General features: G+C 38.9%; 1 protein-coding gene across 6 annotated transcripts in view; it reads left to right on the top strand.

The window, feature by feature from the left end:
• PDE4D (phosphodiesterase 4D) overlaps window positions 1–24,857 on the top strand; it is a 948,758-nt gene that overhangs the window by 704,978 nt on the left and 218,923 nt on the right. For all 6 annotated transcript variants that reach the window (XM_070476717.1, XM_070476718.1, XM_070476722.1 and 3 more), the window contains one exon: window positions 5,514–5,705. In XM_070476717.1, the coding sequence (XP_070332818.1) occupies window positions 5,514–5,705 (192 nt within the window). The remainder of the gene's footprint in view (window positions 1–5,513; window positions 5,706–24,857) is intronic.

Genomic DNA, 24,857 nt, shown 5'->3' with positions numbered 1-24,857 from the left:
AAACTCCAATACTTTGGCCACCTCATGCGAAGAGCTGACTTGTTTGAAAAGACCCTGATGCCGGGAAGGATTGAGGGCAGGAGGAGAAGGGGACAACAGAGGATGAGATAGTTGGATGGCATCACTGACTCGATGGACATGGGTTTGGGTGGACTCCGGGAGTTGGTGATGGACAGGGAGGCCTGGCGTGCAGCAGTCCATGGGGTCGCAAAGAGTCGGACATGAATGAGTGACTGAACTTGGCTTGGCTTTGCTTTGCTTTCTAATTCCCAAGTGAATGTCCTGGAATGTTTTTGGTATCTCCCACCTCCAAATGGGAAGATCTCTGTTATCAGTGCACCCATGTTGTTAATACAAAGTGACAGAAGCAGCTGTGAGATGTTCCTGGTGTGAGTGGAGGCTTTCAGGGTTCCCTCCAGCATTCAGCAGCTGCTGGGTTCTCTCCAGGGAAGCGGCCCCACTGTACTCCTCATGTGTCTTACCTCCATCCACCTCCATGCTGGGGATCAGTGTTGAGTATAAGGTCCTGATGGCCAGGCAACATGAGATGAGCTGTTCATCCATGAAAAACAGCAGAACCATGATCAGGAGACTGCACATTATGGGCAAGAAGAGATGCAAAATGCATAAAACAGAGGAGCAGGGTCTAAAATCAGGCAAAACAGGGAGAAATAGCCCTAAGTGGACCGATGATTGCAAGGTCAGGAAACACAAAGTGTGGGAATAGTGAAGGAGGCCAAGTGGAAGGTGGATCAGGACATGTAGTCCAGTAATTGTGCTGATTCAGAGCGATGTAGAGAGCTGGGGAGCAGTTTGGTTGGTTGGTCAATTTGCTTGTTTTCCCTTTGGTTTTTTTTTTTTGTTGGTGTTGACAGGTTTCACAGCAAGGGACCTGAGTGGAGTGAGTGGTCATGAGGAGTGCCTGGTGCACACAGCCTTCAGCAGTTCTAAGTGCGGCAGACTGGCGGGGCCATTGCTCTTTACCACCCCTCCACCTTCTGCAGACTCACCAGCCCTCCCTATTCAAAAGGAGCTCTCAGACTCTGGAAAGAAACCTACCACATGGGTTGTAACAGAGACTCTTTCGCACCTTATCATTGTGTTCATAACTGGAAAATAGGGATCTGGCAAATTCCAAAACTGAGGGTCATATAAAGACCAGGCCCCAGAATTAGCCTTGGAATGCTTGATCCATAAAGTGACCAGAATGTTACTTTCAATGAGTTAACATTTGAAATTATGTTGAGGTTAGGAAGCTAGGAGATTTTTTTTTTTCTATTTTTGTAACAAATAACAGGAGGCTTTGCAATAGAGACATAAACAGGGCCATTCTCCCAGGCCCTGAAATCAGATAGCTTGAGTTTAAAACCCACATACGAACTGTATGGCCTTGGACGTGTCACTTAACATGAGTCAGTTCTTTGTGACAGAGATTCTTCATTGGTCAAATGGAAAATATAGTGCCTACTTCAAAGGGTTATTGTGGAGATTTAATGAGATACCATATATATAACACACAGCACAATTCCTAGAGAGTGTTCTAGATGTTTTATTATCATCATTGTGATTATTAGTCTCACCATCATCATTACTCAGATATTCTCACTCTCCCTACCTCTATACTTACTTTCCCAAGGTTCTGCTAATCTTATCCTTCAGTTCAATTCAGTCACTCAGTCGTGTCCTACTCTTTGCGACCCCATGGACCGCAGCACGCCAGGCCTCCTTGTCCATCACCAACTCCCGGAGTTTACTCAAACTCATATCCATCGCGTTGGTGATGCCATCCAACCATCTCATCCTCTGTTGTCCCCTTCTCCTCCTGCTTTCAATCTTTCCCAGCATCAGGGTCTTTTCAAATGAGTCAGTTCTTCATGTCAGGTGGCCAAAGTATTGGAATTTCAGCTTCAGCATCAGTCCTTCTAATGAATATTCAGGACTGATTTCCTTTAGGATGGACTGGTTGGATCTCCTTGCAGTCCAGTTTTATCCTTGGATGCCGTCATGTTGGCCGTGAGTCAAAAGAGGATTCATTATATTAAAGTGTTTGCCAAAGAATGTGTTTGGCAAATTTACAACTGACCTCTTTGGTACCAACATCTAAGGTTAGGGTTACCCCTCATCTCCTACTTGTTTTATTAATAATACTGTGACATTGTTTATAAAGTGACATTTCAAATATGAGTAGCTTATTTGAAATCATCCATATTTTCAGCCTAAATAAAGTCTCAGTTAATTTGCTATCCTTTGAGTGAATTACTGCCTTGATGTGTTTTCAACCTAATTTCTTCCAGGAGAAGATCCTCAGTTCTAATATTTACAAAAAAGCTCATTTTTTAAATGTAAGAATGAATGCCTACTAACAGTGACCTAAAAGTGACCATTTTTAGGTCATTTTTAATCTGTAAAGCTAATATTAATATTTCTTAGGCTAATGTGTTTTTATTGATATTTGGTAATCACTTCCTATGAACCTATGAGGGCTTTTTTTTTTGAAAAATATTTGAGAGGTTGTTTTCATGAATCTTGAAGAAATAGTTTTGACTTTTAGTTCTAATAGATTTTCCTCAAGAAAATGATCTCCCTCTAGTGGACAAATTGTTATACTACAACCTGCAAAGAAAACTATCAAAGTCCATGGACTTCCTCTATCAAGTGTTTTATGACCTATTAATAAATGTTTGGTGTTAACAGATAATATAACTGCCCAAAAAGGTTAAAATTTTAAAGATACTTAGCAGTATTTGTTCCAAAACTGATAGTGGAGAATTTTTTTTAATTAAGACTCGCTTGATTTAATTGGAAACATTATAATAATAAAACTACAAATTACTGATTTGGGAGTAATATTGGTATTTCCTCAGGTGAACTGAGAAAAACTAAACCACAAACTATACTCCTATAGCTCTTATACTTTTGTTTCTGCATGGCATGAAAAGGGTACTTACCTTTTATTTTTTAGAACAATAAGCACATTTTGATATTGAAGGGAAATCAGCGTAAACATTTGTTTTATGTGTTCACATTAAAACTTCCTCATGCTGAAGAGCTGCCATGACTATCTCCTTAGAGCAGAAATCACCTCTTATCCTCTCCCAAAGCAGAGGTCTTTCATGTCTTTCAACTGTATGCTGAATGCCTTCAAAATCCCTCTTTAAATACCATTTTTCCCTGAAGATTTCTTAGATATCCCTGCCTGGATTAATCTCATTGCCTTTATTTTTGTAACTCAGAGTGCTCATGGTAGGTATTTAACAAATGCTTATTGAGTTAAGCATGTCCAAGAAGAACTTACCAGAGATCCTGTATAAGTCTCTTTAATAATTAGAAATCCTTTCCCTCTGGCCTTCCTCAGGATTGCTAAAATCCCAGATGCATGAAGTGTCTGTCCACATGGAACAGATGACCCTTTTTGGGTGTCACCTAGGACTTCCCTAGTAGCTCAGCTGGTGAAAAATCTGCCTGCAATGCAGGAGACCCCAGTTCGATTTCTGGATAGGGAAGATCTCCTGGAGAACAGATAGGCTACCCACTCCAGTATTCTGGCCTGGAGAATTCCATGGACTATATACCATGGAGTCATGAAGAATTGGACACGACTGAGTGACTTTTACTTTCTTTTCATTGCTAACACACATTTGTGGTTTATGTGATTATGCGTTATAGCTGGAAGAACTTCAGAACTTCAGATAATCCAGTTAGCTCAGTAACTTTGGTCAATTAACCTTTCTAGGAGCTGGTATCATCATCTATAAAATGAATCTGTTCAAGTAGATAATCCCTCAGTGTCCTTTAAGGACCAAATAAATGCGTCTGTAAAGTGACAAAATTCTAAGAAAATTTTGAGTTGAAAAACATGTTTTTGACCGGCTAAGCTAGATTTTGAGTTTTTCCTTTGTGTGTGTGTGTGTGTTTTCTACCAGATGGATTGCTTTGGAGTCAGTGTTCTCATTTGGTCATAGAATCATAGGTGATTCATGAAACATCAAGCATCTGGATAATTCTCTCACTTTGGCCCTTAGTCTTTGGGTCATAATACTATTACTGATCACTCCAGTGGCAAAAGAATATTTAAAAATTACCTAGTTGATAGTTTAGATCAAGATTCTAATGGGGAAAACATTGGTAACAACTGAACTTGAATTCATTCATTCATTTACTCATTTAACGAGTTTTTAAATCACATACTTGCTGGGCTGTCATGAGCTAACGCCCTCTTCTTATAGGAACACACAAGAGTTGACTTCATTTTAATACTGGTTGATGTTTGACTAGAAAAACTCTGTAGGAAAAAAAAAGAAAAAACTCTGTAGAAAGTTTATCTTGGTTATAAAGTATGTGATATCAAGAATGGCATCTGTAGTTCTTTTCTTCCCAAACTCTAAAATCTGTATTGCTGAGCATCGTGCCTTTTTCGTTCATTTGATCACTAGTTGAAACCACTTTTCTGAAGTGCCATGTGAGTGCTTAGAACACTTAGAATCTTCATTCTCAGCTCACAGTCTAGGAATCGAGATCACGTGGTCATTATTTCCAGCTCCTTATAAACGCCACCTGTAGGGAGTGGGAACGAGTCTCTTGGGGGTGCAGAGAAAGGGCATCTCATGAAGCTCTGGGGTATCAAGTCAGTATTTCAAGTGGAGGCTAAGTCATCAAGGATGAATAATGGTTAGGCAGGAGACTGTGGTGCCGAGTAACCGGGGAGAAGAAGGTTAGGTCACTAGAGCCTGAGAGAAGGAGGTGGTGGTTCAATATGAAGGGAACGTGAACTGCTCAATGGAAGAGTGTGGCATGTCAAGGTTGGGGAAAGGGTTCACCGTCCTTGAGGACAGATGCCTATGACTCTGCCAGTTTAGCCAAGGAATGTGACCTTTATTCTGAGGACAACAGTGAGCCACTGAAAGATTTTTAGCTGATGAATTAAATAGTCAGGTTTACATTTTAAGGAGAGTCATACAGGATGAAAAATGGATTCAAGAGACTAGTTTTAAAACTCTTATAAAAACATAAGTGAGAGCTGATGGAATCTTGAACTTAATATATTGGAAGTGGGGATGGAGGGAAGTGGCTACAGCAGAAATTAGTGATTTGATAGATGTAGGTAGGAGTGGAGAAGCTACTCCGCAGAAGCTCAGCTTTGGGGAAGCAAGCATATTAGACATGTCATGAGCACTTGTTGAATTGAACCCAAATATTTAGTGAATTACTATATAAAAGGACTTCTAAGGAGAACCAGTCTTTGCAGAATGGCTCCTTTTTAACTGAAATTGAGTTTGGAGAGATCTATGTATCTTGTATCTGGTCAGTTAGCAGAAATACTCAAAAGCTTGGGAAGACAAGTGTATGAAGTCAGTGTGTTATTTTTCTTTTGTGTATTCTGGTATTATAATTTTTTTAACAAAATGAATCAGCTGCTAGTTTTCCTGCTGTTACTTCCTAAAATGAAATCTCACTTTATTAAAACATCAACATGCAGTTCACAGCAGTGTCATCCTTTTCTCCCTTATTGACAGTTTCGATGTGGACAATGGCACATCTTCAGGACGGAGTCCCTTGGATCCCATGACCAGCCCGGGATCTGGGCTGATTCTCCAAGCAAATTTCGTCCACAGCCAGCGTCGGGAGTCCTTCCTGTATCGCTCCGACAGCGATTATGACCTCTCACCAAAGTCTATGTCCCGAAACTCCTCCATTGCCAGTGACATGTAAGTATGAGGCTGAGCAAAGTGACAAGAAAACTCCTAGAGGAAACCACGTAAATTTCTCTCTAGAGTTGATAAAACCAGTGATGTTTGTTCAACTGCATCATTCTCTAATTTAAAAAGGATGATGTGCAAAATTATATAAACTGAAGATAAACAGTAGATTGAATTTGTATAAGCTCTCACCCTTGGTAGGACATTTATTTAACCTAGAGAGTACATTGTCTGGGAAAAGTGAGAATTAAATTTTTAATGGAGGCATTTACAGTGAAAATGTTAGCTTATATTCATGTAGGACCTGACTGAGATTTAGCTACCTAACCATGTGAATTTTTCTGAATATTTTGAAAAGCTTTAAACTCAGTTTGCAAGTCCCCGTGATATTAGCATGTATGTCTCTTTGAATGCATCTTCATTGATGTATCTTCACACAAATGTTAGCACTGGTTTGCTGGCTCGTTTGAGAGATCTTTGTGGAGGGTTGCCTAAATTAAACCATTTTTGGAATATTAATCACTGGAGTCAAGTAGAGAAAACATTGGACAGGCTTGAATATCGTTTAAGACATGGCACAGCTTGGAAAGTAATTAAAACAGATAAGCAGGTTTACAGATCACATACCGTCATTAGCTCATTTTCTCAGCACATTCCATTCCTGTTTACTGTAGTGTTCTTTCGTTTTCTGGTTTCTGAAGGCTTCTAAATAGGAGCTAACTCTTACTCAGTACCTTCACTGTCATTTAAGATCACTTTGCCTCTGTGTAGAGTTAATGTCCAGTTTCCTCTTCTGCATATAGACATCCATCCAATAACAACAGCATCTTCTCATGGCACCATCTCAAAAGCTCAGGATAGGTTGCAGTACATCTTAGAGGAATGTATGGGGTCCCTGAATGTCTAGTGTTATTCTTGGTATTCAAACAGGTCTTTAGGTTATCCCAATAGGTCTACGTGAGATTCTAGAAATGAAATGGCTCTTGGTTGCCATTTACTAATAGTTATAAAATGATGATACTCTCTTCTCCCTAGGAATGACCCGCTAAAGTACAATCACTTTGATTCAGGTCCTGAATTACAAAATTCCCATCGTGTAACTGTCTTTGTTTGACAATTACAGGAGATAGAAGAAAACTCTAAGACAGGGTTCTTAATCTCAAATAACTAATAATGTTATGAAATGACAGGTTTTATATCAAATAATTAGTGAAAAAACATTTTTTAAGTCCTAATTGTTGGCCTTGCAGGCTACAGGTAAAAGTATGTCATTACCCACCTCTGTGCACCTGTCGCCACGATCTTTCAAAAACTACCCAATTTACTCTCCTTTTTTAATCTGCTTTTTTGGCAATGAACCTTCTTCCATAATTGTATCTCTCCACATTCTTCCAACCCCACTCCAAGATCCACATCTACTTGCTGTATATCCTTATATGTTGTGTTGCCTTAATATCCTGAAATGTATCTTTTAATTCATATTGACTTCTGAAAATCATCCCAATTCAAATAATATTTATCAGTCACCCATAAAGTAGAAGTCACGGTTATCATAGGAAATACAAGGTGCATTTAATCTAACTCCCATCACTGTTGTGGGCTCTCTTTCCTCCTTCAGAGCCCTCTTCTTCACTGATTCTGTCAATCACCCCTTAACATATTATCTCCAACATATAGACGCTGACCCTTTTCCCTCTGCTTTGGAAAAGTCTTTTATGTATATGTTCAGCTATCAGCTTTCATCAGATGACTTACTGCTCAGTGTCTCTGGCCCTGAAACCTCAGTTGAGCTCCAGAACTATAGCACCTCATTGCCTGCTAGAGATTTACACTTCCTTGTTCAACTGTTCCTTCACGCTCACATGCGTGCATGAATACATGTGTGCTTAGTCGTGTCCTTCTCTTTTCAATGCCATAGACTGTAGACCACCAGGCTTCTCTGTCCATGGGATTCTCCAGGTAAGAATCCTGGAGAGGGCTTCCATTTCCTCCTCCAGAGGATCTCCCCTACCCAGGGATCAATCCAGCATCTCCTGGATTGGCAGGCAGATTCTTTTACCTCTGAGCCATCTGGGAGGCCCCAGTGAGTACATATTCATCCTTAATTCATTGTATTGATGCTGTCCACTCTTCTTCATTACAAAACAACTTCCTTTTCCCATTGGTCCTATTTCTGTTATTTTTGTCTTGTTTTCTTAGGTTTGAAATTTAAGATGGTTGTTTATTCATTCACACGTAATAAAAATACTTACTGAGCAACTGTGGTTTATTCATAGCTTCCAGTCTGCATGGGGTAGGAGAAGAGGCAGGGCAGGAGGGCTCACCGTTTAGACTTTTGTCATAAAATGTGATAAGCTCCATCCTTGAGGCATTTACACATCTACAAGAGAAAGGGAGAGGAGAAGGAGAGTTTGCCAACCAGGGAAAGCCAGGCCAAGAGGGCAACATTTGGATAATGTGGGGTGAGGAAAATCATAGCTCAATTAAAGAATGACAGTTTGATTGGTGTGGGTAGGAAAACGTGGCAAGAGAGAAAGACTGGAATACAATCACAGAGATGTTTAGCTGGGATCACGTGATCCCATTCTTGTTTTCATTGCTTCTGATTACTCTACTGTTGAGTGATTGAGTAACGTGAAGTGATTATAGGGAAATCGTTCATGTTGAAATTCACAGAAACAAAGCAGGCTTAATACAATGGAGGCCTAGGTCAAGGGAGTTGGGGTGGGATGACAGTTAATCCAGAGGCAGGAGGCTGTGTGTGTGTGTGTGTGTGTGTGTGTGTGTGTGTGTGTGTGTGTGTAGATAACCAGTGGGCAACGAGAACCAAAGAGAATGCTGAAGTTTTGACCCCAAACTTGTAAATGAACAATGATGTTGACATGGGGACAGGGTAGAAAGTAGACAACATAAGGAATTTGACTTTTACACAGTGAAGCTGGAGCTATAGGAGGAACGAGACAACAGTTAAAGGAAAAGGACAGAGAACAGAAACAACATTGCAGAGGATCAGGAGTAATTCGAAGAACCAATTATGGCTTGTAATGACTAAGTTTGGGAGGACCACTGCGAGAAGCATCTCAGTGGGGTAGTAGAATTGGAAGAATAGGATTAGTGGAGGATTGAATTGAAAGTGGAGATATCAGCAAGTACAAGCATCTCTGTAAAAGATTAGTAAGTTAAAAGGGAAAAGAGAATTAAAGTTGCTTGAGAGAGAATTGAGTTCAAGGGAATTTCTTTTTTTTAATTCAGAACAGGTAAGCTGAGGGACACAAGGGTTAAGTTTGGGGTTGGAGCTGCTAACAAAAGTATGATCATGAGCTCAAGTGAAGGGACTAACCTTGGAAAAGTAGTACAGATGAGTACTGCATTCTTTAGAACAATGAAGAAAAGTGAAAAGAGGAAATATAAATCTGGAGATGGATGGGTGAAATTTTTAGAGAATTGATGGTTTATGATATCTGCTTTTTCATGCATGTATAGAGAAGAGTATATGTCTATAACTGAGTCACTTTACTGCATAGCAGAGATTGATACAATGTTATAAATCAACTGTACTTCAGTTAAAAAAGAAAGGATAGCCATTGATAACTAAAGGAAAGAGGCTGGGGCAGCTTGAGATTAGGGGGCAGAGTTTGAAAGAGCCACACTGCAATTATAAAGAGAACAGGAAATTTCCTGGCAGTCCAGTGGTTTGGATTCAGCACTCTCACTGCCAGGGCTCAGGTTCATCCCTAGTTGAAGGACTAAGATACCACTAGCTCTGGGGTACGGCCCAAAAACCTAAAAAATATAGAAAGAGAATAGGATAAGAATACTAGAAAGAAAATTGCTGAAAAACCCCATAGATAATAATATGTAATATTGAATAGATGAAGAAACAGGTTGAAAGTCGTATCTTCCAACTTTAGCAAAGGTGAAACAATTTGGCTTTAGATGGAAGCCAGGGACAAGCCCATGGTGTGTTAGTGGGCTGTATTTGATGTAGTTGCAAATTCTAATTTCTAAAACTATAGCACATTGATTTTTGGATGCCAGAGTGGGATTTCCCCAGTGGTTTATTGGGAAAGAATCCTCCTGCAATACAGGAGACCCAGAGACGCAGGTTCGATCTCTGGGTCAGAAAGATCCTCTGGAGGAGAACATGGCAACCCACTCCATTATTCTTGCCTGGAGAATCCCATGGACTGAGGAACCTGGCGGACTACTGTCCAAAGGGTCATAAAGAATCGGATATGACTGAGCAACCAAGCACGCACGCACATGCGTCCATGCTTCTTATGAAAAGCATATAATCATTCATGTTTAAGTAGCACTTTTCTTTCCAAAGCAAATCTACAAGGATGACCTCAATTTTCCCTGTTCCTATTCAAGAGTTTCTTTATCTGATCAGTCTCATGTAAGTGACAAATCTAATCAGACCATGATGCAACTCTATATTTTGTTGAAAAATAATGACTTGACATGATCAGCTTTCTTATTCCCTCTGGGTATTTATATTGGAACAATAGGGTTTTCCTTTGATACTAACTGACTCCTGGAAAGGATTCTTCCTACCTGGGAGATGAAGTTTCTCTGAGAAGCAGGGTGAATAGAATAAATAACTAACTGTTTCAATCTTCAATGTAATGCTACACAAACCACCTACATGTAAAGTGTTATCCTTTATCTTCATTTGACTCCACATGTGGCCATATGTAAACCTCCACTTTCTTATCTAGTTCATGATAATGCTGGGAAGATTGTTTGGTGTCTATACTTCAACTGTACTTTATAGAGAATGATAGTATTATGTATTTTAATCACTTGATTATTTTGTACTTAACAGTACTAGTTAAGCATTCCTATTAAGAAAATCCCTTAGAAATTTCAAATATTAACAGTACCAATGAAGGTTTATGATTATCTGTTTGAATGAAATGTTTTAGAAAACCGTTAAATGCTCCTTAAGTTGAAATATAATTGTTTAATTTATTGGTAAAGTGAAAAGGAAGATAAGACTGAAATGGTTAGTTATTTATTCTATTCATCATGCTTCTCATTTGATCCTTTCTTCAGTCCTATGAAGAGGGGCATTATTATGCCATTTTACAGGTGAAAGATCCAAGGTCCTTAAACTTCTTTAACAGCACACACACATTTTGATCATTTCTCTGAGAACTTTATTTTGCTAATGTCATAAACAAAGTGAACTATTGTGGCAAAACTGCTGAGGAACCGAAGTACCTGTTGACCAAAGCCAATGACCAAATGAATGACTTGGCACTGTGGAAATTTATTTTTCAATTATAGTTTAAGCATGAAAGAAGATGCAAGCTCAAATTGGTCAGAGAAGTAATAAAGAAAATATGCAAGTGACTCTTTGGAAAATATGCGGCTGACTCAAGTCTATAGAACGAGGCTAAATTCCGCATCTAAAAAAAAAGTTAGCTTGTATAAGGCAGAAGAAAAGTTCCTGGCAGCCTCTGCTCAGAAGCCTGTCACATAGTTTGTTAAATATATTCCAAGTAGCAACTTAATTCTTAAGACTAATAAGACATAGGTAAATTTTTAATGATTATCATGAGTATGCTAAAGAAATAAATACATAAAAAATAAACTTGAACTATCATAAAGAGTAAACAAGTATTTACAAAAGTAGGAAATACCACTTATAAAATAAGTAGTATAACAGGTTACCCATAAGCTGTCATGAAGAAACATGGAGAAAATTACAGAATACATGGATAATTGCATAAAATATATGTAGTTTTTCCCTCTTAAATTCTTCAAAATGCATTTAAAACTACCTTAATTTCTGGATAATAGTTGCTTCTGTTGTTGCTTTTGATCTAATGCTGTAATGTTATTTGCATTTGCCAATACTCAGATATGAGCCACTAAAGAAATTAACAGGAGTATTATCATTGACAAGAAAAATAAAATTTAGTCATAAAACTAAGAGTTTATTGAATGCAAACTGTCAGTCAAACCACATCAGTTAAAAGCAGTTTTCAATCCTAATCTCCCAGTATGTCCTACCCTTTCCCCACCCCCATACCGGGTCTACATGTCTCTTCTCTACGTTTGTGCCTCTATTCCTGCCCTGGAAATAGGTTCATCTGTACCATTTTTCTAGATTCCACACATACGTGTTAACATATGACATTTGTTTTTCTCTGACTGACTTCACTCTGTATGACAAACACTTCATCTGTGTCTCTACAGACTTGACCCAGTTTTGTTCCTTTTTATGGCTAATATTCCACGGTATATATGTACTACATCTTCTTCTTTATCTGTTCACCTGTTATTGGACATTTAGATTGTTTCCTTGTCCTATCTAGTATAAATAGTGCTGCAATGAATACTGGAGTACATGTGTCAAATAGATAGCTAGTAGGAACCTGCTATAAAGCACAGGAAGCCCAGGTCTGTGCTCTGTGATGGGTGCAATGGGAGGGGAGGTCCAAGAGGGAGAAGATGTATGTATACATATAGCTAATCCACTTCATTATAGAGCAGAAGCGAATACAACATTGCAAAGAAATTATACTCCAATAATAATGCAAAAAATAATATTTTCAGTTCATCTGTATAATGGACCTCTAGTCCCCATCTTCTGTTAAGTAAACAGTAATACAGAGAATCCTGATAATCTAATTAGCTCTTTACTTGTACTTACATACTGATACATATGGGGAAGGTGTGGAGGGGCAGTGAAGAGGAGATGAGTGGACCTGATGTACCATAAAAAGCTAGGGCACACTTGGTGGTCTAGCTAATTAGTGCCTGTCACCATACAGAAATGTACGATCCACTGAACAGCCTTTGCAGTGTCCCATGTGGGCATTCTCCCAGCCAGGAGCCACTATCCCCCAACCCCATGTCAAATTTCTGCCCTTTCCTTCAGTTCAGTTCAGTTCACTTGCTCAGTCGTGTCCAGCTCTTTACAATCCCATGGACTGCAGCACACCAGGCCTCCCTGTCCATCACCAACTCCCGGAGCTTACTCAAAACTCATATCCATCACGTTGGTGATGCCATCCAACCATCTCATCCTCTTTTGTCCCCTTTTCCTCTTGCCTTCAATCTTTTCCAGCATCAGGGTCTTTTCCAGTGAGTCAGTTCTTTGTATCAGGTGGCCAAAGTATTGGAGTTTCAGCTTCAGCATCGTTACCAGTTAGCAGTTAGCAAGTCCCTCACCATCTCTTGAGCCTTTATGAGTTTTCAGTTGTAGCTGCTCTTGGTCTTTTCCTATGACCGTTGAGTAGAGGTGGTGTAGATTCTAGTACTGAATTTGAAAAAGGAAGAATGATTGCTTACATGTCTGTTCATTTCTATTATAGGTTACATTATTCTTCATTAGTCTTACTGAGCTATCTCTGAAAATAAAAACAAAAACAAAAGATTCTAGTCCTCACTGAATCTATTGAAAAGTTTGTAGCTCCACCTAACTGGATTTTTAGATCTTATTAACACTAATGAGCATCTTTCTCTTTTCTAACCTTGATCTGCCATTTGAAAGTTCTCTGTGCACGTGTGCTAAGTTGTTTCAGTTGTGTCCAACTCTTTGCTACCCTGTGAACCATAGCCTGCCAGGCTCCTCTGTCCTGGGATTCTCTAGGCATCGATACTGGAGTGGGTTGCCATGCCCTTCTCCAGGGGATCTTCCTGACTCAGGGATCAAACCCACATCTCTTATGTTTCCTGCACTGGCAGGCAGGTCCTTTACCACTAGCACCACCTGGGAAGCCCCTTAAAAGTCCTCTGCTGCTGCTCCTGCTGCTAAGTCGCTTCAGTCGTGTCCGACTCTGTGCGACCCCGTAGACGGCAGCCCACCAGGCTCCGCCGTCCCTGGGATTCTCCAGGCAAGAACACTGGAGTGGGTTGCCATTTCCTTCTCCAGTGCATGAAAGTGAAAAGTGAAAATGAAGTCGCTCAGTCGTGTCTGGCTCCTCGAGACCCCATGGACTGCAGCCCACCAGGCTCCTCCATCCATGGGATTTCCCAGGCAAGAGTACTGGAGTGGGGTGTAAAAGTCCTCTACCATTATGTAAATATAGAAAGGAGCTGTGGTCAGATAATTCCTTGCCCATTTCCAGAGTTTTCCCAACTGAGGAAGTGTTCTCAACCCTTACTCAATGGTATTGAGAGTAATGACAGTAGGGCCAGAGTGGCTTAGGTATCCTGGGCCACCACAGGGAGCTCACGTGGGTACGACAGATATTTTCAATTTTCAAGGGAAACACAGAAACATCTGTCAGTCGCCTAGAGGATGAATAGCTTGAAATAGTTTCCACTTTCAACTTTAGATCATTAGTTTTTGTTCAGTGACATCTTATCTTTGCAAAACTGGGTTGTTGATTATTGTTGTGATAGAAGCAAGCATTGCACAAAAATCAATGTGAACCAGGAAGCGAGGGAGGCAATATGCAAGCTCCTTCCCAAGTGAGAAGTTCTGTAGTACTCAATGGGTGCTCAGTTGTTGAGACAGAATCATATTAAATAGTTTGAACTGAACTCTTAATAATTACCACTATTAGTTATTTCTTTTGGCCGGTGGGGTGCTGTAGAAAATTGGTGGTGGTGGTTTGGTGGTTTTATTCACGAAGCCCTGTCCAACTCTTGTGACCCCACGGACTGTGGCCTGCCAGGCTCCTCTGTCCATGGGATTTCCCAGGCAAGAATACTAAAGGGGGTTGCCATTTCCTTCTTTAGGGGGTCTTCCTGACCAAGGGATCAAACCCGAGTCTTCTATATTTCAGGCAGTTTCCTACATTGCAGGCAGATTCTTTATTACTGAGCCACCAAGGATATAAATTACTGAAATTCTAAGAGTATCATGAATTGAGAAAGTTTGTTCTTAGGACTGGAGTTAAATCAAATCTCTGTGTGAAGAGATATTTTGTTAAGAGAAAGGAAAAAATTCAGTAGATTCACAGTTGTAAACTTCTGGATGAGCTCCAGAATTGATAATTTATCCTATTCTTTACCTCAGGTAGACAAAATAATTTGTTTTTGCTAAGAGTGATATTATTTTGGTAGTGAGCCAGATAAACTGGGATTTCTCTACCAGTCCTTGGGGGTTGGCAAGTTACTATCATTATTATTGTTATTAGGGTATTGATACAGACCCTAAACTCACACAGCCTTTAAATCTCAAGAAGTCTATTGACAGAATATTCTAACATCATTGGCTGCTAGAATACTGTTTTGCTACCTTCTTTCTTATTTTTGAATTTTTAAAAAAATTCCACTTCTTTCTCCAGTCCCTGGGGTTGTTTTATTTCTAGCTCAAAACACAAGAGATCCATAAATGGCAAAAAATGCTTATAAATTAGGTAAATATGCTTTTTTGATTTTTAAAATAAGGAATTAAAAATAGCAGCTGAATATACATTTTATATTCCTAATCTCATACTAAAAAAATCATAAAAGGAAGTTCTAATATTATGACATTTTGATAATCATGTTTGTTAATGCCACAGGGTAAAAATAGTCCATTTTAATGTGTTACCACAATATTTGTTTTATTATTATTGCACTATGCTCCAATCTTTGAAAATAGCAATTAATTATGTGTTCTAATAATATTCCTTGCTTATCACTGCCGAAGTGATATATCCTGAGACCTTAGGGGACATGTAGAGACAAATGTTAGTTATGAAAAGTTCTTAAGGCAGAGGGGAAAAAAATGGAGATTGACCAAACTTATTAGTAATGCCTTATTTTCATGCTAAGGCTACTAAAAATTATGTCTTTAGGAGAGTTTACCCTAATATTTAGAATACAATTTTCTGAATTTCCTCCATACTCAGTATGCTTCTAAGTGTTTGAACTCTAGTTTTTATTGTGGGGGGAGAGGGGAGTCACCTGAGCATTCCTCAACTCCCACACTTTAGAGAAAAAGGCAGTGTGAAGATAAACTATTGAAACTTGTAAATGATTGACTGTGCAGTTAGCTTTGACCTCAGACTTAATATTGATACTTTACAAAAGGTAACATCTACTTTTTTAAAAATGTGGGGGCAGTGGTAGCTTAATAAGAAAAATAATCACTATATAATTTTATAGCTCAAATTCCTGCTATGGAGCAAACTCAAATCAACCTTGGTCAAGGAAGAGCTGGCTTATTTTTCAGTGAATACAAAGAACATAACCTCTAAGAGCACAGTGTGAAGTAAAATAATTACTCAACTAAAATTAGAAAATTTGAAAACCATCTTCAATGAAAAAATGACAGTAACCTACACAGTACTCTCAATGCAATATGGCCCTAAATGAATGAACCAAGTTGAAAATTATGAAGTCTTCTTATTTCTTGTAAGGGACAAATGGCCATTACACAAGAGGATCGAGTTCTATCAGTTATAGATACTGGGCCCAGGGCCTCCCACTTGCTTTCTTACCCCAACACTCTTTCCTCTATGTACTCAGTCAGTTCAGTTGCTCAGTCGTGTCCAACTCTTTGAGACCCCATGGATTGCAGCATGCCAGGCCTCCCTGTCCATCACCAACTCCCAGAGTTTACTCAAACCCATGTCCATAGAGTCGGCAATGCCATCCAACCATCTCATCCTCTGTTGTCCCCTTCTCCTCCCGCCTTCGATCTTCCCCAGCATCAGGGTCTTTTCAAATGAGTCAGCTCTTTGCATCAGGTGGCCAAAGTATTGGAGTTTCAGCTTCAGCATCAGTTCTTCCAATGAATGTTCAGGAAAATTTCCCTTAGGATGGACTGGTTGGATCTCCTTGCAGTCCAAGGGACTCTCAAGAGTCTTCTCCAACACCACAGTTCAGAAACATCAATTCTTCTGTGCTCAGCTTTCTTTATAGTCCAACTCTCACATCCATACATGACCACTGGAAAAACCATAGCTTTGACTAGACGGACCTTTGGTGCCAAAGTAATGTCTCTGCTTTTTAATATGCTGTCTAGGTTGGTCATAACTTTTCTTCCAAAGAGCAAGTGTCTTTTAATTTCATGGCTGCAGTCACCATCTGCAGTGATTTTGGAGGCCCAAAAAAATAAAGTCAGAGACTGTTTCCACTGTTTCTCCATCTATTTATCATGAAGTGATGGGACCAGATGCCATGATCTTTGTTTTCTAAATGTTGACCTTTAAGCCATCTTTTTCACTCTCCTCTTTCACTTTCATCAAGAGGCTCTTTAGTTCTTCTTCACTTTCTGCCATAAGGCATATCTGAGGTTACTGATATTTCTCCTAGCCATCTTGATTCCAGCTAAAGAAAACTAAAATCAAAACCACTCTCTAGTATTATAAAATTACAATTTCCTGAACTTTAAATCTTGACAGCAAGTTGTGGGAATGAAGTGGATAGATCAGGAGAAAGAAGAAATTTGATTTCTAACAGAGGTAACCAATCTGTGTCTTTTACCACATTCTAAATAAAGGTATTATTAATAATTGAATTTGAATGAGAGTTTCATGCTTTTACTCATTCATCAAATATTTACCGTACATATTCCATGTCTGGGTATTGCTTGAATATACCATAGACCCATGACAACAAGTCAAAGAATTTTGTTTGGATAATACATTCTTGTCATGAAAAAAAATCATCTAGATTCTTATCCAGATAGAAAAGCAGACTTACCCAGTCATTATTGAGATTCCTGTATAAATTCCTATCTCCATTTACACATCATTTCCTTTAAATATTGATTTTGTTTGTCAGTCTTAGATCCTTAGTGAGTTGTTCTCAGTGTCATCTGTACAGTTTTATGCACCATATAAGGAAACATAATCACACTGTTGGAACATTTATATGATGTGCTTCATGAGATAAAATATACTAGGGATTACTATTAAGTCATGCTCACTAAATCCCTATAAGATGAAAATTTTAAAATATGCTATTACAAATAGGAAATAAAGAGCCTTCAACCAGATCTCTGGTTTTTCTTCAGAAGAAAATAAGTCAGGAATATTGAACACTGGGCTTTGTTATCAGATTCCTAGCACTTTGTGGCATGGTTAAGGTATAGATTCACTGAAGAAATATCCCCAATTATTCCATCTTCCTGTTGAGGTTTCTCTCAGATGTTTGTGTCAGCTTTCCATTCATTGTCTTAAGACTTCAGAGTTTTTTAAACCTTGGATAAATAAAACTTAGTTGTCATTGACGTGACTCAGTGGTAAAAAAAAAAAATCTACCTGCTGAAAAATCAATGCAGGAAACAAAGGAAACAAGGGTTTGATCTGGGTCAGGAAGATTCCCTGGAGGAGAAAAAGGCAACCCATTCCAGTATTATTGGCTGGAAAATCCCATGAACAGAGGAGCCTGGCAGACGACTGTCCATGGGGTCGCAAAGAGTTGGACATGAAAGAGTGAGTGAGCATACATGCTCTGGATGGTTAGCCTCTACACATATATAGGACCTTAACTCCTACAAACTGTCCATGGAAGTAGATAAGTTAAAAGCAGAATAAAAAAGGATATCTGTTGGCATATCTGCAAATGTGGGAGTCTGCATTGTGACAAGAGATCATTTAAGCAGTTCAGTGCCTGACATTGTCTGCCAGTAAATGTTATGAATGGTCCCAAGGCCAAGTCCTCTTAGCTCCCAGTTTTCTTTCCAGGGAGAACAGGGCTGCATACAGATCTCATGTTTCTGTGTCTCAACATTGATTTTTCCTTTGGGACTCAGAGAATTTCAGACTGAATTTGTTCTGTGCATCAGGGCCATTTTGTTTGGCTGCTTATTTTTTTTGTTCCTTTGTTTCATTTTTGGTTTTGGCCAGAAAAATCAGAAAACAAGCATTATGGTTTATGTATTATCTAAAGGTCTCTGTGGTGATTTTTTTTGGTAAAACCTTCATTCAATCATTATTATTTTCAATTATGAGTTTATTTTTACAGAAAGTAAAAAAAAAAAAAAAGGCAGTTGGTAAAAGAACTCTTTTGCAACAAATCACAGAGTTAATTCTGTGTGTTAGCAACATACTTTTGTTTTACATCTTTCAATGTTCATTATTTATCTTCAGTATATTGAAGTTCCTATTCATTTTTCCCATGTGCTATAGAGAGTAGGTAAAATTTCCTACATGTTTCACTGTTTGTTGGTGTTTTTTGTTTGTTTGTCTTACATTTGTTTGAAGATAGCTCATCTTGTGTGATTCCCAGGTGGCACCAGTGGTAAAGTATCCGCCTGCCAACACAGGAGACATAAGAGACATGAGTCTGATCACTGGGTCAGGAAGATGCCCTGAAGGGGAGGGCATGGCAACCCAACCCACTCCAGTATTCTTGCCTGGAGAATCTCATAGACAGAGGAGCCTGGCGGGCTACAGTCCATGGGGGTCATAAAGAGTCGGACATGACTGAGCAACTTAGCACTCAGGCAGCCCATCTGTACTATTTCTCTAGGAAAGGAACCTGATGTTTCCCAGGCAGACAGCTTGCCTCTAACCCAGCTCTCCAGACAAAGGAGCACTCTAAGAGTGGTGAAAGTATGACACAAAAGTTCACAAACAAACCTCAAAGTTATCAGTTTAAGTTCAGGATTTTTACAGGGTTTACCATGTTTCACCCTTTGTGATTTTTAGTGTCAGTAGACTCTTTGGGAAGTGATGTATATGTCTGTCTATTTAAGACTATGGTTTTTCCAGTAGTCATGTATGGATGTGAGAGTTGGACTATAAAGAAAGCTGAGTGATGAAGAATTGATGCTTTTGAACTGTGGTGTTGGAGACTACTCTTGAGAGTTCCTTGGACTTCAAGGAGATCCAACCAGTCCATCCTAAAGAAAATAAGTCCTGAATATTCATTGGAAGGACTGGTGCTGGAGCTGAAATCCTATACTTAGGCCACCTGATGCGAAGAGCTGACTCATTTGAAAAGACCCTGATTCTGGGAAAGACTGAAGGCAGGAGGAGAAGGGGATGACAGAGGATGAGATGGGAATTTCCTGTGCCATCACCAACTCAATGGACATGAGTTTGAGTAAACTCCAGGAGTTGGTGGTGGACAGGGAAGCTGGCATGTTGCAGTCCATAGGTTCACAAAGAGTCAGACATGACTCAGTGACTGAACTGAACTGTGTACATAAATTTATTCTTACACTTGTGTAGCATCCATATAATCTTTATAGTTGCCAGAAGATTCTCCCGTGAAGTTCAGTACTTGATCTTCAAAACAGTCCTGTAAGGAAATGAGAAAGTATCATTAGCTCACTTTTAGAAATCACAAAATTCTGCTCAAAAGTCTGTCTTTTGAGCATGTACACACACACACACACACACACACACACACACACATGCACAATGTGAGTTAGAATCCAGGTATCTTGACCTTAAACATAGTGATATCGACCAACAGCTGCTGCTAGATCACTCATTTGGCATTTGCTGACCAATACAGTAGCCTCTAGGTGAGAATAGAAAAATTAAAGCAGTTGAAATAAAATCTTTATTTCCCTTTCAGGGGTGGAAAATCTTGATGGGAATTTGGCTGATCTTTCCACTTAGTCTTTGCCAAATAATCAAGAATTTCTGTTATGTTAATATATCAGTGCTCTTTTGTCCTTAAGCTTAGAGTAGACTTTTTTTGGTTATATAAAACATTGTCTTCCTTGGAAAATTTGTAACTAAAGTTTTATAAAATTGCTCAAAAGCTGCACCAGTTGAGATGATAAGTCACTAGCCACAGGTGACAGATTTCTCTTAATTTAACTTAATTAAAATTCAATGAACGCGGCCTTCAGTTCCTCAGTTGCCCCAGCCATATTTTCAGCCCTAAGTAGCCGCTGTGGCTGGTAGATACTGACTTAGTGCAGAAAGAGAACATTTCCACCATTGCAAACACCTGTTGGGCCATGCTGTTCTAGAATCTAGAATATGGACTTCTATGGGGCTTCAGAAGAGTCTGAATCCATTTGTGCATGCAGAAAGCAGCATGGTGCAGTAGAAGTGAAACAGCATTTAAAACCTAGGTTTAAATCCAGCTCCACTGCTCATTTTCATGCCTTGGGAGTTTGTGACTCAGTAAAACTTCAGAAACCATCTGGGGACTGACACTGGGTTACTAAGTGCTTACTTTGTAAGATAAATGACTTTATTTATTTAACAAGGAAATTCCCATCAATATACACAATCATTTTATTTTCCAAAGGCATTTCACTTAATTTTTTTTATAAAGAGAGTGGCACATATTCTCAAAATAAATGAGTCTTCCAACGGAGTACAGTTAGCCTCTTTTTTTTTAATGTGTCTTTGTTTTAAAAAAAAAACTCACTCCTTGGTTCATATTCTCTTCTTCACAAAGGCCAGTGAACATTCTGTTGGGCAAGAACCAGGTCTCAGCCTGGCATTTTTGGAAACCACTGAATTCTTCCACTTGCGCATGACTGCCAATGAGTTACTCAAGTTCTCTGAACCCAGTTCTTTATCTTAGGATGGGAATATGAGCATCCATTTAATGCAGAGGCATCAGAATTAAATTCCATGGGTCAGTAGAGCAGGATCTGGTACATAGTATTTGCACAGAAAGCATCCTACTCTCATGCCTGTCTTTTTTATCACACCCTTCTTTTAATCTATGGAATTGTTTTACCTCATGCAGATCTTAAAAAAATTGTTGTTCTTGCTACCCATAAATCTTTTCCCTGGGAACCCATCCTGGAGAAAAACCAAGCGGGCAGGGCCACTGACATTAAGAATGGGCCTGTCAAATAAGATAAACTAGGAAAGAACCTGTTCCTACAATGGAGTGAGGATGCTTATGAAAGCTGGCTGTGTACTCAACCCTTTCCTGTCCTTTCCCCTCCATGGAGGTCAGGCATCACCATTACATGACAATGATTTGTGCCATCAACACGCCTGGAAGGATCCCTTTCTCATATTGGCTTTTATTACATGAAATAAATAGGCTCAGAGAGTGTCTCTATGTCCACAAATTGCTTTTAACTTCTTCCATCTAGAAAACCATTTGCTGTATAATTTTGACAGTGGATCATCTTTCATGCCGTCATTTAACTAACAAATTTGAGGCCATTTATTGGCATCATGTGTATTCTCTAATGAAGCCTTAAATTTTGTCTTATGACAAAGAAGACTAGAGAATTTTTGCTTATGTTGCCTTAGCTCCAGTTTCATTTACTCTCTTATCAATGCATGTGGTGTGAGCACACATGGGCGAAAAAATGAGGGGTTTTGTTTTAAAAATGTTTTTGGTCAAATATCAGGCCAGACCTTAATTCTTAAAATGTGAGTAAGAAGTGAGCAAATGATTTGAATTCTAGACGACTGAATAGCTTTTAAAGTCACATTCCTTTCTAAAGTTCTATGATATAACTTCTTTCTTTATGTTTTAAAAAGATTTTACTTTGGACAGCATTTCTAGTTTCACAGCAAAATTAAGAGGAAAGCATAGAGATTCCTCATATACTTTCTGTCCGATACCAGAGTGGTACATCTGTTACAATTGATGACCTTGCATTGACATTATATGCTTTTAATCTTAGGAAATATACCTTAAAATGAAATTTTGCAGAGCAAATGGTGTTTGAAGGGTTTTTATCTTGAGTGGTACAGACAATATAGTAAATTCTCCTTATACTGATAAGGATGCACCTTTTCCTCCACAATACTTTTATCCTCCCGTATTTGAAATACAAAGGCAGAAAATCAAAATACTTTCTCTAGGATTGCACTCAAATGCACACACAATGTATATATAAATATATTTATATGGGGGTATTTCCATACACATGCATATGCACATAAATGCCATCTCCCGAGACATTTGTTATGTATGACATGCATGTAATTTTGCTGCACTCTGAATATGAACATATGATACTGAACTCTCAGCCAGAATTATCACCTCAGTAGGAAACCAAAAATTATTTGATTTCATCTTATTATTTTAGTTTAGGGAAGAAGGACATGAAAAGCAGTAGATGGATAGAGACTGTTTTGTGAGTCATTTTAGTGATTTGTTTTGTTTTGTTCTGCATTTTTACATTAACTGTTCCATTTGTTGTCTTTATGGTATATATCAGCTTCATGAAATGAAAAATGTACTAGCGATTAGGGATTGTTTGGAATGTGCTTTTGGCATTGATAAATGCCACTACTGATGCCAAATTGTACAGTGTTTAAGCACAGACCCATCAAGAGTCATACTGCCTGTGTTTGAATGCTGGCCCCATCATGCCATGGCATTTGATTTTTTTGTCCTTCTTAGGCCTCCCGTTACTAATCTACAAAAAAAAAAAAACCCCACCTAATAGGGGATAATCAGTGTAATGTTCTTTTGCATAGTGCCTAGTGCATAGTAATCATTTGATAAATATTAATTACTGTTATTATTTTATAGGGGATTCCCAGGTGGCTCAGTGGTAAAGAATCTTCCTGCCAATGCAGGAGATGCAGGAGACGCCTGTTCGATCCCTGGGTCAGGAAGATCCCCTGGAGAAGGAAATGGCAACCCACTCCAGTACTCTTTCCTGGGAAATCCTGTGGACAGAAGAGCCAGGAGGGCTACAGTCCATGGGGTTGTGGAGTCAGGCACAACTGAGCGACTGAGCACACACATTCTTTTATAACAATTATAATTGTTTGAAATTATTACTACTACTATTTATCAGTTTGTTGGATATTTGTACTCTGATTTTTCAAAGTAATTGTACTGAAAGCCCATGTAAGAAATAAAAAATAAGAAGAACATATTAAAAGGGCCCCCAGTGCTGAAATCAACATTGAGTGATTTTGCTGAACCTCAGTAGAAAGGAGGTTAGTTTAAATTACTATTCAAGTCTACTAGGAAATTACAATTCAAGGCCAAAAGAAAGGGTTAAAAGTACATAAACTGTTTCCTCATAAAGTTAAGAACTTGGATGTTCTCATACACCTGTTTTCATAGAATAGGTATTAGCTCATTTGTCTGTTAAAATTGAGGAAAGGGCTGTAATTTCGTTTCTCCATTTGGAGTTTTTCCTTTTTGTTTGTAGTATGGATTTTTTTTTGCCTTTTTTTTCCCATTTATTTTTATTAGTTGGAGGCTAAATACTTTACAATATTGTAGTGGTTTTTGCCATACATTGACATGAATCAGCCATGGAGTTACATGTGTTCCCCATCCTGATCCCCCCTCCCGCCTCCCTCCCCATCCCATCCCTCTGGGTCTTCCCAGTGCACCAGCCCTGAGCACTTGTCTCATGCATCCATCCTAGGCTGGTGATCTGTTTCACCCTTGATAATTTACTCGTTTCAGTGCTGTTCTCTCTGAACATCCCACCCTCGTCTTCTCCCACAGAGTCCAAAAGTCTGTTCTGTACATCTATGTCTCTTTTTCTGTTTTGCATATAGGGTTATTATTACCATCTTTTTAAATTCCATATATATGAATTAGTATACTGTATTGGTCTTTATCTTTCTGGCTTACTTCACTCTGTATAATGGGCTCCAGTTTCATCCACCTCATTAGAACTGATTCAAATGAATTCTTTTTAATGGCTGAGTAATATTCCATAGTGTATATGTACCACAGCTTTCTCATCCATTCGTCTGATGATGGGCATCTAGGTTGCTTCCATGTCCTGGCTATTATAAACAGTGCTGCGATGAACATTGGGGTACACGTGTCTCTTTCAGATCTGGTTTCCTCAGTGTGTATGCCCAGGAGTGGGATTGCTGGGTCATATGGCTGTTCTATTTCCAGTTTTTTAAGGAATCTCCACACTGTTCTCCATAGTGGCTGTACTAGTTTGAATTCCCACCAACAGTGTAAGAGGGTTCCCTTTTCTCCACACCCTCTCCAACATTTATTGCTTGTAGACTTTTGGATAGCAGCCATTCTGACTGGCGTATAATGGTACCTCATTGAGGTTTTGATTTGCATTTCTCTGATAATGAGTGATGTTGAGCATCTTTTCATGTGTTTGTTAGCCATCTGTATGTCTTCCTTGGAGAAATGTCTGTTTAGATCTTTGGCCCATTTTTTGATTGGGTCATTTTCTGGAATTGAGCTGCAGGAGTTGCTTATATATTTTTGAGATTAACCCCTTGTCTGTTTCTTCATTTGCTATTATTTTCTCCCATTCTGAACGCTGTCTTTTCACCTTGCTTATAGTTTCCTTTGTTGTGCAAAAGCTTCTAAGTTTCATTAGGTCCCATTTGTTTATTTTTGCTTTTATTTCCAATATTCTGGGAGGAT

This window comes from Odocoileus virginianus, chromosome 14, assembly GCF_023699985.2.
Source record: "Odocoileus virginianus isolate 20LAN1187 ecotype Illinois chromosome 14, Ovbor_1.2, whole genome shotgun sequence".
NCBI lineage: Eukaryota > Metazoa > Chordata > Mammalia > Artiodactyla > Cervidae > Odocoileus > Odocoileus virginianus.
Note: the sequence above shows the minus strand (reverse complement) of the source record. Positions and strands in the feature narration are given on the sequence as shown.